General features: G+C 42.5%; 2 protein-coding genes across 5 annotated transcripts in view; both read left to right on the top strand.

The window, feature by feature from the left end:
* Window positions 1–13,930, top strand: part of LOC132529778 (thioredoxin reductase 1, cytoplasmic) — a 90,514-nt gene that overhangs the window by 26,539 nt on the left and 50,045 nt on the right. For all 4 annotated transcript variants that reach the window (XM_060166740.1, XM_060166737.1, XM_060166738.1 and 1 more), the window contains exon 2: window positions 12,600–12,722. In XM_060166740.1, the coding sequence (XP_060022723.1) occupies window positions 12,636–12,722 (87 nt within the window). In that variant the 5' untranslated portion in view covers window positions 12,600–12,635. The remainder of the gene's footprint in view (window positions 1–12,599; window positions 12,723–13,930) is intronic.
* Window positions 2,310–4,293, top strand: EID3 (EP300 interacting inhibitor of differentiation 3). The gene has a single exon (XM_060164958.1). It carries the CDS (start codon window positions 2,975–2,977, stop codon window positions 4,079–4,081), a length of 1,107 nt encoding a protein of 368 aa, XP_060020941.1. The 5' UTR covers window positions 2,310–2,974; the 3' UTR covers window positions 4,082–4,293.

The raw sequence follows: 13,930 nt of genomic DNA, 5'->3' as shown, positions 1-13,930 counted from the left end.
TTGCTGTGCATTCTTTTTAAGCTGCATTTATATAATTATTACTAGTAATTGGACCTCGGGTTGGAAAATCACCGTTTAGTAACTTAAGGATTCACAGGTGTAGAAATCCCATTCTTCAAATGATCAGGGAAAATCATTAGGTTTGAGATTTTTATTTTGTAGCCACATCTAAACTTTGCACTCTAGAGGCAGATTTTAAAAGGCAGAGTATAATGCAAGTATGACTTTCTAAGGATGACCTAAGTTACATGTTACCAAGGTTCTTATGAGCAGGAATCTAGCAGAGAATAAATTCAGCACTGAAAATCACAACTTAGTAATATGATGCTGGTCTTGATGTGTGCTGTTGCTCTGAGCAAGTTGTGTGGGCTGTTATCTCCTGTGACATCCCTATAAGTGATACATCAGTAATACTTTATAAGTAGGTTGGGAAAATTAATTTATTTTTCCAAGGCATTCAAAAATTGTTTGAAGAAAGGCTCTGTATGGAGCAAATTGGTGTCAGTCTGTTTTCCATCCTCTGAGCCAGGAGAAAATAGGCACCTTAGGGTGGGAAGGTTGGCTTATCTTTCGGAGTTCTTTTATAAATCACTTTTACTGAATTTGAAATGGATATCAGAAGCTCCCAAGAATATGGTTAACTATAAAAGCAAACTGTTTTGGACTTGGAACTTGGAACTATGTGTTTTCATCAAAGATTTAAGACGGGTAAGTATTAGTTTGTAATTGGCCAGACTTGGGGGTAAAATATGGCCCTTTGATGATCCTGGTCCCCAGCTTTGTTTTTCTCTTGCTTTTTCTTCATTTCAGAGAAGAGATAAGCTGACTTTCTGAAAAGCAGTCTTTACTTTTTTAATTAATTAATTAATTTATTTTTAGCTGTGTTGGGTCTTTGTTGCTGCGCGCGGGCTTTCTCTAGTTGTGGTGAGCGGAGGCTACTCTTTGTTGCGGTGCACAGGCTTCTTGTTGCAGTGGCTTCTCTTGTAGAGCACAGGCTCTAGGCACGTGGGCTCAGTAGTTGTGGCTCGCGGGCTCTAGAGCACAGGCTCAGTAGTTGTGGCGCATGGGCTTAATTGCTCCGCGGCATGTGGGATCTTCCCGGACTAGGGCTCGAACCCGTGTCCCCTGCATTGGCAGGCAGATTCTTAACCACTGCACGACCAGGGAAGTCCCAACTTATTGTCAGTGTGTAAGATCTATTTCTTCCATTAATCTGTGAAATCTTTTGCTCCAAATAAGTTGGCAATAGGTACTGGAACAAAGGTTTTCATCTATGCTTACACTTTCAAGTGTGCATACTCAAATGCCTCCATGTGAAAATAGCTTTGCTTGGAAGATTTATAACCAAATTCTTGCTTTAGGGAAGCTAACAGTCTAATAGGGCAGGGTAATGAATATGCACAAGTAACAGTACTGCATGCTGTTTTTGAAAAATGCATGTTTCTTTCTGAATTTTACCCCTACTTAAAAAGAATAATGGTGAACGAAGAGTAATGTAACTATTTTGAAGTAACTTAACATGAGGCTTGGCTGTTCATGTATTTGCAAGAAACTTTATGCTAATGTCAAAGAAAAATGAACCAGTGTAGGGGCTTCCCTGGTGGCGCAGTGGTTGTGAGTCCGCCTGCCGATGCAGGGGACACGGGTTCGTGCCGCGGTCCGGGAAGATCCCACATGCCGCGGAGCGGCTGGGCCCGTGAGCCATGGCCGCTGAGCCTGCGCGTCCGGAGCCTGTGCTCCACAACGGGAGAGGCCGCAACAGTGAGAGGCCCGCGTACCACAAAAAAAATGAATAAATAAATAAAAATAAAGAACCAGTGTAGGTGCATAGGAAGGAAGGTAGGGCCAATATACTTCCTGGTGCCTTGAAACCAGAGCTTCAGATGCAATGTGGTGGTCTCTCTCCCTCTTTTCCTCTCTCCTTCCCCTCTTGTGAGTGATGAGCTAAGCCCTTTCTCCAACTGTATGTGATTTCCTAGTGAACTGGGGGGTGTATTTTTCCAACATATATTAGTCACCCGACTTACAGCATTCACATTCATATCCTTATAACAGATTGTGTCTAAAATCTTCACAGATTTCTCACCTTTTAGGGTTCAGATTTACCACCCACTCGGAGTCTGTGACCCTTACTTTTGGCAAGCCTCCGAACAGCTCTTTGATGGAGACCCTGTCCACTTTATTCTTGTACCCTTGGGTGGCGCAGCACCAGAGATCGCTTTGCGTAACTCTGGGGGACGGGGGGCGGGGGTGGGAGTGGGGTAGGGTAGTGCACCTTCGCGCATGCGCCAGTCCGGACCCTGGTTTACCCGGTGACCCCGCCCCCCACTGGGGTAGGTTAGAGAGGATTTGGCTTTTGAAGGTTTTGAGGGCCCGCCTAGGTAATTAACACAATTTACATTAGTATAATGAAGACGGAGTTCCCAGCAACCACCTTGCAAATGGACCCTGAGAGTTCAGCCTATCTGTAATGGAGATACCGCAGGCCACGATCTTTGGCTTTGTGAGTTTATAATTTAGCCAGATTTAGTTTCCCCCCCTAAAAAGTCTTTTAATCACAGAGCGAAAAAGCGCTGCCGCAACATGTGACAGCAAATGTTTTAAAGCACGGGACGTTTAGTCCCCCATAATTTTGTCATAAGATTGTCCAAGCGTTTCTTTGAAAGCTAGAGGACACTGCCAGTAAACAACAAAATAGTAGCTGTCACTTGAACCGAGCGGTGTTACTCTAGGGTGGGGGTGGGACCCATTCTCGCGCGCCTTCTGCGCCGGCCGGGGGCTTGTTTGCGAACACTGAGGGGTCTGGGCTCCGCGGGGCGGGACCGCTGGGAGGCGGGGCGAGCCGGGCGCGGGGCCGGCGGGACTCCGCTAGTGCGCATGGTCAGGCGTCCTTCTCCGCTCCGGCTGACCCCTTGTTTCCGCCGTTGGCCGAAACACTGCGAAGGCCGTTACCTGAGCGCTACCGGTCGCCGACATGGCTGAGGAAAAAGATTGCCTGAGGGGAGACGTAGAGAAGGGCGAGGAGCCGGTGGTGACCATTACCGGTGGTGCGTACTCTGGGAAGCAGGCGGCGGAGGAGCCGATGAAGGTGGAAGCGGAGGCGGGGGCTGATGCCTGCTCTGACGACCTCAGCTGTGGGGAGGCCGACATCGACCCAAGCCTGCTGGAGCTGGTTGATGAGGAGAAATGCCGGAGTATCCGCAAGCAGTACCGGCAGCTCATCTATAACGTCCAGCAGAACCGTGATGACATAGTGAACACGACGAGCGAGTCCTTAACCGAGGCTCTCGAAGAAGCCAATGTCCTGTTTGATGCAGTGAGTCGAACGAGAGAAGCGGCCCTCGACGCTCAGTTTCTTGTTTTGGCTTCTGATTTGGGTAAAGAAAAAGCAAAGCAGCTAAACTCTGACATGAGCGTTTTTAATCAGGTGGCATTTTGTGATTTTCTGCTTATATTTGTGGGTCTAAACTGGATGGAAGATGATGGACGTGATGCGCTGAGTGACTGTGATGATAATATAGTTCGCTCTTTTTGGGAGACAGTACAAAAGGAAGCAACGTCGTGGATGCTGCAAGCTGAAACATTCCACTTTATATTCGGTTCATTCAAATCAGAGCCTTCCGCGCGGAAGCCCCGACTTGAGCACCGGAAAAGAGTTCACAGAATGGAAGAAAACAGGGATATGCCTACAAAGCTGAGGAAGCTGGACCTGAGTAGTAATCAAGAAGCGACAGAAAAAGAAGTAGAAAGAATCTTGGGATTGTTGCAAACGTACTTTCAGAAGTATCCTGATACTCCCGTGTCCTATTTTGAGTTTGTGATTGACCCAAACTCTTTCTCTCGTACTGTGGAGAATATATTTTATGTTTCTTTCATTATAAGGGATGGTTTTGCAAGAATAAGGCTTGACCATGACAGGCTGCCAATATTGGAGCCCATTAATATTAACCATGTGGGTGAGGGGAATGATTCCAGTTCCCATTGCAGGAAACAAGGAGTTATATCTTTGAGTTTACAGGACTGGAAAAATATTGTGGCAACTTTTGAAATTTCAGAGGCCATGATCACAAACTCGTACTAAAGATGTTTGTTCTTAGTGTAGGAGACATTTTGTGGCTTTTCTTAAGCATCTCAAAATGGAGAGTAAAATCCAAACAGAAACACATATTGTATCTCTTGTAAAGTGAAAAAGTATTTTCAAGAACATCAGAAATTGTTTCACTGTGCAGTGTACTTTTCTTGGTAGTTTATAAAGTTGTCATGATCTTCTGTTGCTAAAACTCACTGGCATGTTCATGGGAAAATTATTTTGAATGCTTCTTAAGACTTTAATAATAAAAGTCAGTTCTGAATTCCATAAATTAAAAGGTATTTGATAATTTTCCCAAAAAAATTAGTTATGGTGCTCTGTGATACTTACTGCCTTGCTTTCTCTGCTCCAGGGAACCACAGGAGTCCCAAATGGGGCTCTTGACCAGGTTGGGGAGAAGAGTGGGTGGAAAAAATGGTCAAGGAAGACTATCTGTAGGGCAGAGCCTAAGTGACGTTAATACTGTAAGAAAAAAAAAATTCAGATGCCATGCTTCATTGCAAAGAAGACTCAGAAAGATTAATGAGTGGGTATCCATATTTGAAATAATTTCTCCTGCAATTGGGCTCAACAAAAGTAGAATATCTCTACTGTAGTAGGTGAGCCATCAACTAAGTGCTGAAAGGCAAGCAGGAATTGGTCAAAGGTAAAGAAGGTAGTCTCGCAGAGAAATATGGAGGCCAAATACATGGAATTGTGAGAAGTTATGGCTCCAGAGAGACCTGTAAGATTTTTTGGAAGACTACTCCATTTGAATGTTAAACTGGGCAAAAATTGGCATACCTCATCTGTTAGTGACCTCAGGAGTAGAAGGTAACCTTTGCCAGATTATTTCAAACACAAAATCTTTTAACATCCAGTTACATAGTCTTCATATACTTGCTTCATTTCTTCTCTGGCCCCTAGCTTCCCTTTGTAATTTCTGCTGATACGGAGTGTCCCTCAGAATCAGTGATGTTTCATCATGTTAACAGCTTTGAATATTTGTTTCCAACTCCATTTTGATTTCTTAAGTAGGGCTTTAAATGCCTGGAAACTTCCTGTTTAAACAGAAATATATGATTAATTAATCCAAGTTTTCTTCATTTTCTTCACTTAGCATAAAGCCATAAAGGCTTTTTAGTGTTGTTGCTTGTAATTGTTTTAAGAATATAAATTACCACCTTATTTGGACGCTACTGCTGAAAATTTGAGTCTTTAAGAAAACAAGTTTTGAAAGTGCAGTGAGCATGCCTATGCTTTCCTTGATCCCTATAGAAACTAAATCTTTGGTAGCAGGGGGTCTTGCCATTAAATCTTATTTGGCAAGGGGATAAGTATCTGCTTTGCATAGCAGTAATGATAAACTTTCCCACCAAGTCTAAATGTAATACAGGGAAGGGAAATCCAAAGACTAAATGAATGACTTCGAGATCAAGAGAAGATTGAGATTGAGAGGTTCTTCAGTAATAGTGGAGGTTTTTAGCAAAAAGAGAAATTTCTCATGAAACTGGGCCAATTATTTTCTGAAGTAGTCAGTTTTTCCCCTTTTTTATATGAAGGGATGGTCACCCTTCCCAGTGTCACCCTTCCCAGTGTCTACCACCCTTTGATCTAGCAATTGTGGAAGCATCATTTGGTCTCTGATCCTCCCTTTAGCATGCCTCTACCAACTGGGTTCCTTAGGTTTTCCAGAGCTTTGCTGTTTGGGGAAAAGATAATCTTAGTGATAGCAAAAAGATCTTGCCTCAGGTCTACTCACCACCAGTTCTCTCTTTAAACACCAAGTGCCTTTACAGGAGTATTTGAAACTTAGTGATGACTAAAAGCATTAACAGAGAATGTGGAGGTTTGGGAGGAAGGTAATCTTCTGGGTCTTCTCTGAAGTAATAGCTGTTAACATATAAATCAGGTTGACCACTTGTTTCTACTTTTAATTGGTTGTCATGACACATAGATTGCCTCATCACTTGGAAATTAAAGCGATTGTTTATCTTGAAGAAAAAAGGAAAATTGACCAATAGATAATTATAGAGATTAGATATGAACCAAGCTGCAAGTCTGCTGGTTTCCCTCTAATATAGTTAGAGTGCCTTATATTTCGCAGGTTCAGTAAAATCAGCTGAACTTCAGGAGAATATTATGGAAATCTTTTAAACTAGGATTTTGTTGTTTGACAGAACCACTCTCTGATCAAAGGACCTGGGATCAGATCCTCTGTAACGTTCTAGTTGGAGACTTTGGGCAAATTATTAAACCCGCAAACCTTTAGGTTTTTTATTTGCTAAGTGGGAATAATTACCTGTTCTCTTAAATTTACAGTAAGGATAAAATGAGAAAATGTATGTGACAAGTACTTTGAATTAATGGGTGTGGTATAGTGAGAAAAGCAAGAGATTTGTAATCACTTAGACCTGGGTATAATTATTGACTCATGGGCAAGTTTCTTAATCTCTAAGGGTTTCTTTTTTTTTTTTAATTTATTTTCTTTCTTTATTTTTGGCTGCGTTGGGTCTTCGTTGCTTCGCGCGGGCTTTCTCTTGTGGTGAGCAGGGGCTACGCTTCGTTGCGGTGGCTTCTCTTGTTGCAGAGCACGGGCTCTAGGTGCATGGGCTTCAGTAGCTGTGGCTCCTGGGCTCTAGAGCACAGGCTCAGTAGTTGTGGCGCACGGGCTTAGTTGCTCCGTGGCATGTGGGATCTTCCCGGACCAGGGCTCGAACCCGTGTCCCCTGCATTGGCAGGCGCATTCTTAACCACTGCGCCACCAGGGAAGCCCTCTAAGGGTTTCCTTATTGTCATTTCTGAAATGGGAATGGCATGTGATTAAATGGGATGATATATACCAAACATCTAGCCCAAGGTTGGGCTCGCTGTGAGCACTCATGTTAGTCCCTCACTCAGTAGTAGATCAGTGTCAGAAAGTCCACGCTGCTGCCTCCTTCCATGGTGACATCTCTGTCACGGTTCATACACTTTGCTTTAAGTCTAGATGTCGTGACTTTCTCATATTCTTGCCTTTGTTGTGGGGAAACCATTACCAAGTGATTAGAATTGGTACTTTGTTAATTCACTCAACAACTGTGCCAGGCACAGCTCTAGGCAGGGGGGCGGGGTGGTGGTGGAAAGTGGTGAACTGAAAATTGTCCGTCTCTCATGGAGTTTATATTCTAATGGCTGTATTAGTTTCCTATTGCTGTTGTAACGAACTACCATTTAGTGGCTTAAAAACAACACAAATTAATTTTCTTACGGTTCTGGAGGTTGGAAGTCTGAAATCGATTTCTCAGGGTGTCAGCACAGCCGGTTCCTGTTGAGGCTCTGAGGAGAGAAATCTGTTTTGCCTTTTTGGAGGCCACCTGTGTTCCTTGATACACTATTACTCCATTTTCAAAGCTGCCAGTGCAGCCTCTTTGTCTTCACATTGATTACTGTAATGCAGTCTCCCTCTGCCTCCCTCTTACAAGGATACTTGTGAATAAGTTGGGCCCCGTGGGATAATCCTGGAAAATCTCCCCATCCGCAGATTCTTAAATCACATCTCCAGAAACTCTTTTACAGGTAATGTATTCACAGGATCTGGGGTTTGGACTTCAGTGTTAGGGGACCATTGTTGAGCCTGTCACAGAGTGGGAGACCACAGTAATTCTGTCAGTGATGACTGCTCTGGAGAAAAACTGCTTGGAGAGTGGCTGAGAGGCTGGGTCAGGGTGGCCCCTGGGAGGAGGCATTGAAATGGCGTCTGTTTGTTGTGAGACATTTGCCAGAATACTCGATACAGAGTGAATGTTAAATATTACTGTGGCTCTAAACATTTTAGGCACATGATAGCTGGCAGGTCTAGATGGTTAACCAGAACCTCCCTGGTCCTCCTAGGAGGAAGGTAGTGTAGCAAGCATCTCTACTTCACTGACTGGGCACAAAGACAGTTCTCTGATTTGTATTCACCTCAGTATTACCGTTTGATAGTTTTCACCCAGCACCACCTGTCAGCATTGATTGAAATTTTCCCTAGGCCAGGAGTTGGCAATGTTTTTTCTGCAAAAAGCCAGGTAGTAAATATTTTAAGCTTCGTGAGCCATATGGCCTCTGTTGAAACTAGTCAACTGTGCTCTTGTTGCAAAAACAGAAGCTCTAGACAATATTGAAACAAATGGGCGTGGCTGTTTTCCAATAAAATTTTATTTATGGATACTGAAATTCGGGTTTCTTATAATTTTCATGTATCATTAAGTATTGCTCTTGATTTTTTTTCCTTTATCATTTAAAAATGTTAAGAAGAACCATTGTTAGCTCAGGGGCTGTGAAAAAAACAAACAAACTACAGGCCTGCTGGGTTTGCCCCTCAGGCTGTAGTTTGCCAGTTCCTGTTATAGGCCTGGGGCCCAGGCTCTTCAGAAGGTCTGTAGTATTTAAACCATCATTTAGTTTTATTTCTTTCATGGCCCATAATCCTCCAAAGCAGAGGCTTGAGGTATATCGCCTAGTGGGTGCCAACGTGCTGGCAACAGCAGTCAGATTTCAAAGGAAACAAGCAGTCAGCAGTTCGTATCGTTTATATAGTCACTGCAGACAAGGAACCCAGGCAGGAGAATTTAAGCAGTTTGCCCAGGATCACATAAGTGACAAAGTCAGGTTCAGATTTGGACTAAATCCAAGCTCCTAACCTATTATGTTACACCCCTGGTACTTTTTCAGTGTTTTCCCACAGTTTTATTTTCAGGGATGAGGAAGCTGAACTGAAGCCCAGCCTCTCAGTATACATAACAGAGTAGGAATTAGCACCCAGGTGTTTTATTCTAAGAATATTTTTGAACATCACATGCATGTGGAGTTGGCACTGGTGATGCAGGAATGAGACAAGATGCTTGTCCTTGTAGAGTTGATGGGATTGTGTGAAGATGCCAGCAGGGGCATCAGAGGAGGATCCAGCCTGCTGGGCACAGTCAAGTAAAGGCTTCCAGCTAAATCTTGAAGGACAGGAAGGCGCGGAACAGTCTTCACTAAGTGCTCTGAGAACCTGTGTTAATACAGTTGCAAGAAACAGGAGAATGTTGTTTGGGAACCTTAGGGAAACAATGGAAGAAACGGGCCTTACGTTGGTGTCTTAGGATGTTGGTAAAAGAGCCTAAAGGAATGCTTTAGAAAGGGTGACATATTTATGTAGATTGAATAAAAATAATAAAACATCATGCAGTTGATATACTGGATCAGAATTTGATGGGAAGAGGGCATTTCAGGTGAGAGGCGATGCAGGTTAAGTGCAGGGGACAACATCTGTAAAACATGCCAGAGCTTTTTGACTTAGCCCCTTGGGCAGGCAGGTTCCCTTTTGTAGGAAAGGGAGAATTAGCGACTGAAGGGATTTTTCCTACCAACCACGGTGCCAATATGCTTTATCTCAGGCTCAGCAGTTGGGGGTGGGGGTGGGGGGAATGTTGATTTTACAAAAGGAAAAAACGGACTCCCAAGGATTAGGTGATGAGCCCAAGTCACCTAGCCTTGAGAGTAATAAAGCAAGTATTTTCACCTAGGTCACTTCCACACCAGAGCTCATGTGTAATAGTTAAAAAAACAAAAGCCTGTGCCCAAAGGATAGGAGTCATGTTTGGGGGAAAAATAAAGATGACTTACTCAGATTTTAAAGAAATCTGAATTGCTTTCAGCATTGTGCCTTTCTGGGGGAGTCTGGAGCACATTTTTTGCTAGCGGTGGGGTGGAGGAAAGGCATTGAGAGGCAGATGGAAGAATACACAATCTGTAAACCTCACAAACAGCTGCTGGGGGGAGGGGGGTGTATGTTTACACTGCTGTCCTTGGTTCTCAAACTGTGGTCTCCATTCTGCCCACCCCCTTCAGGAAGTCCTTGAGGTCAGAATTATCTTAATACTAAGGTGCTCTTTGCCTTTTTCACTCATTCTCTTGCAAGTCTACCATGGAGTTTTCCAGAGGCTACATGGCAGGCAGAGTGGTGCAACAGACTGAACACAGAAAAGATCGTCATCACAGAGAATTACAGAGATATAAAATAATGCCACTCTTCTCACTAATTAAAAATGTTTTAATCAGTTGTTTATGTTTAACAATGATGTTTGATATTTAAAATTTAAAGATATTTTAATAACTTAAAGTATTTTAATATTTAAGATATTACATTTTTTTTCTTAGTTTCCAATATACTAAGCGCCACATTAACCAAAGCTCTAAATAATTTAAGGTTCTGAAGGGATCCTGAGACTGAGTTTGAGAACTCCTGTTCTTTATCAGCTTCTCTGGTCAGTAGTTACCAATATTTCTAGCAGTCGTAATTGGAGAACGCGGGGCATTTTTCTCTTGTGTCTCCTTACCCCATGTGTGTGCGCCTTCCTTACACTGTGGAGGAGAGAGCTGTCTTATATTGTCTATCTTACTTTTATCTCAGATGGGCAACCACTTCCTTGCAGTTGAATGACAGCAACTTCAGTTTTAAGTTGGATTAAAATTTTAAAACATCATGTTTAGTTCTGGGGTCAGCTGAATGCCTCAGTTGCCTGTCTTGCTGATTTTACTTTACAGAACTAAAAATGTTCAGGCTCCCTGAGAGCTTTCTTGGTAAAATCTGTGTGCCCGGTTGATATAATTTGATTTAAACTTGAACCATAAGAGCCCAGGTCTGATACAAAATTTCAGTACAGAACAGATTTTTATAAACATTGGTAGAGGGAGTATGTAGCTTTCCAGCATGACAGTGCATTTTCCTTCTTTTGTTTCAGTAGATGTGTTGGGGGAGGCGGTTATAAGAACAGGTGGTTTTTATTTAGGCAGCCAGTGATTGTGTTTTGGCACCATCTGTGTTAAGTACATGCAGATAAAATGAGGCTGAGATTAAAAATGGTTATTTTTCCAGAAGAACATCTAGCTGCATCTATTTGTTAATTCTTTTCAAACAGCAGGTCAGCCCTTCCGCTCTGAGATCAGCTAGGGAGAGGAACGCTTGTGACCTGAGGCTTATATTGCTCCGTTGATCTGAAGGGCTGTCATTACCAAATTGTTTTTCTCCCCACAGTGCCTTGCATTGGAGGAGCCTCGGCCATAATGCCAGCCAGCCTCTCATGTTAGACCTTTTGTACAGACGGTCAGGGTGATGCAGGCTTGCCCCTGCTGTTGCTGGTTTCCAGGTGCTCTCCCTTCAATCCCTGAGCCATGGTGTGTACCTGCCACGCTGCCCCGGGGGCAGCCACGGTGCCGCGCCTCCTCCACCTTTCCATACTGCACCCCCTTCTACATCCCAAGCATCCAATTCTACTGTTCCTAAGCTCCGCCTTTTGTCCCCCACATCTGATGGTAGGCAGGAGAAAAATGTGCAGTCTGGGCTGGTAAATTTGGGGGCTTTTTTGATTACCAATGTTAAAACTTGACTTAAAAAAGAAAAACATTTTTGTGTGCTTGTTAACAACTTTTCCAATCATTCTCTCATGTTAGCAGATTTTTTTTTTTTTTTGCTGTACGCGGGCCTCTCACTGTTGTGGCCTTTACCGTTGCGGAGCACAGGCTCCGGACACGCAGGCTCAGCGGCCATGGCTCACGCGCCCAGCCGCTCCGCGGCACGTGGGATCTTCCCAGACCGGGGCATGAACCCACGTCCCCTGCTTTGGCAGGCAGACTCTCAACCACTGCGCCACCAGGGAAGCCCCAGATTTTTAAAATAAGAAATAATTTTAAATATTCACCGAAACAGTGTTCCATGCTAATATGAAATGTAACTAATGTGTTTTAAAACTAGTGGAATCAAAGGATGTTTTAAAATTAAAAGTCTAACGTTTATATTATAAATGCCAAGTACATGGAAACTACTAAATATAGGAGGCTTCATACATAAGCAGATTAAAGAAATGAGCTTTAAGGGTCACTTGTTTATTTATTTAAACTTTTTCCCCCATTTATTTAAAATGTCTTATGAAAGCAGGGACTTTTAACATTTTGTTCAGGTCAGTGTCAATTAGTGATTTTGTTCTGAATTTCTAGATTTTATGCTTTACCTAAACAATGTAGAAAAAGTTTTAAATATTTGGCTAACCTGTTTCAGTTGCTATTTACCAGGTCCCTATCTTAATCTGTGACCTTAGCCTACTCATTATTCTACCTTTGACTAGAAAGTGAAAATGATTGCCAAATTGTATTGGGTCTATTAAAAACGTATAGTACCGATGTTTTTAAAACCTAATTTAAAGCCTAGTTTAAAAATTCTAGGAAAAAAGAGCCGATCAAACTTAATTTAGGTCTAAGTTGCTTTGTTGGACCATCAGGGCCTTAGTTTTGTGTACTATGAGGACACTTCAGAGTAGCTATCTGTGATGTGGAGATGCATTAGGACAGTCCTAACAGAAAGCAGGTTACTGATGACCACTTGAAGGAAGGTTGAACATTTCCATTGCATGCTATGATGTAAATCAATATTTTTCCTTTGCTTTTCTTTGAGAAAAGGTTTTTCACAAAACTTTTCAGACATTGCTGCTTTTAAGTTATTTTTACTTCCATTGTTTTTCTTCTTTAGGCTTATCAGGAGGGCAGACTTCAAAATCTACTGAAAATGAACGGCCCCGAGGATCTCCCCGAGTCCTATGACTATGACCTCATCATCGTTGGAGGGGGCTCAGGAGGACTGGCGGCCGCTAAGGCAAGGCTTCTTGTGTGTTCTGGGATATGGGTAGAATAGTCACATCCCCGACAACATTCTCCAGGTCCCCTGTGGAATTTGAGCTACTCTTGTGATGTTTTATACGTTAACTTGGGCAGGGAACGTTAAGGACATTTTTCCAGGTTCAGCTGTATATTCTTTGTATAAAAATACTGGGGCCAGTATTCTGGGACACATTTTCATTCACTTTAAGTTTGGTTGATTTTTTTTTTTTTAAGATAATAAGGGGTTTGTATGCAAATGGCTTGAAAAGAAGTAAATATATTTTTATTCTTTATAAATACGATAATTATTAGTTGTTTTCACTTTGATGATTTCCCTAATCACAGAACCTCCTCCCCAATAGAAAGATGGAGAGCAGTTGGATTTCTTAAGCTTAATTACTAAAAGTTTTTGCCTCCCCTGTGTACGAAATGAGGTAAGAGTGTATCCACTAACTCTGTGGCCTGGAGGTGATGGAGTACAGGACGTATAAATACAGGAGATTAGGAGTACGGCTCCTGGCCCTGAATTGAGATACATTTTCCATGTGTGAGGGGCCCTTGTGCCTGTCGTTGTTCCCTATCACCTTGTTTGTTTGTCCTCCTCTAAGGTGTAGCTTGTAGTGAATCAGTAAAGGTAGATTCAAATGAAGCTGTTCAAATTGGGAGCAGGCCAATGTCTGTCATCAAGCATTGCTTTGCTGTAAATGATTCAGGAGTAATCTCAGATTTTTTTTATTCTAGCAGTGGTGGCTTTGAAGGACACATAGACTCAGTCCTTTCAAATAAGCTTTGGAGGTCTAGTTGCAAATACACAAAGCTTATTCTCTGAGAAAGATAAAGGATACTCTGCAAAATGAACTTGTGATGGTCGTCACTCCCCTAAAATAGATTCGGAAACCTTAGAGAGATCATCAACTTCTCCACTGGCTCTTCGCGTGAACATTTTAGGAAATCTGACAATTTCAGAAGAAAAACTTTTGCAGTATTCTGTTCAGAAACTGAAGTAGATAAAACTTCGAAGTACTTATAAAAATATTGTCTTACTGGATACAGGTTGAAACAAGGATTGTAGACTATCAGTATATCTGTTTTACTGCCTGTTTACCACTTGCTTAGAAATGGCCACATATTTTTCAGATTATTGCTTACTTTATTATTGTTTGGCTGGAATTACATAATAGGATTCTAGGGATTCCAGCTGAC

The sequence above is a fragment of the Lagenorhynchus albirostris genome, chromosome 11 (genome assembly GCF_949774975.1).
Source record: "Lagenorhynchus albirostris chromosome 11, mLagAlb1.1, whole genome shotgun sequence".
In the NCBI taxonomy this organism is placed as follows: domain Eukaryota; kingdom Metazoa; phylum Chordata; class Mammalia; order Artiodactyla; family Delphinidae; genus Lagenorhynchus; species Lagenorhynchus albirostris.
The sequence above is the reverse complement of the archived record's forward strand: the minus strand, read 5'-3'. Positions and strand labels throughout refer to the sequence as shown.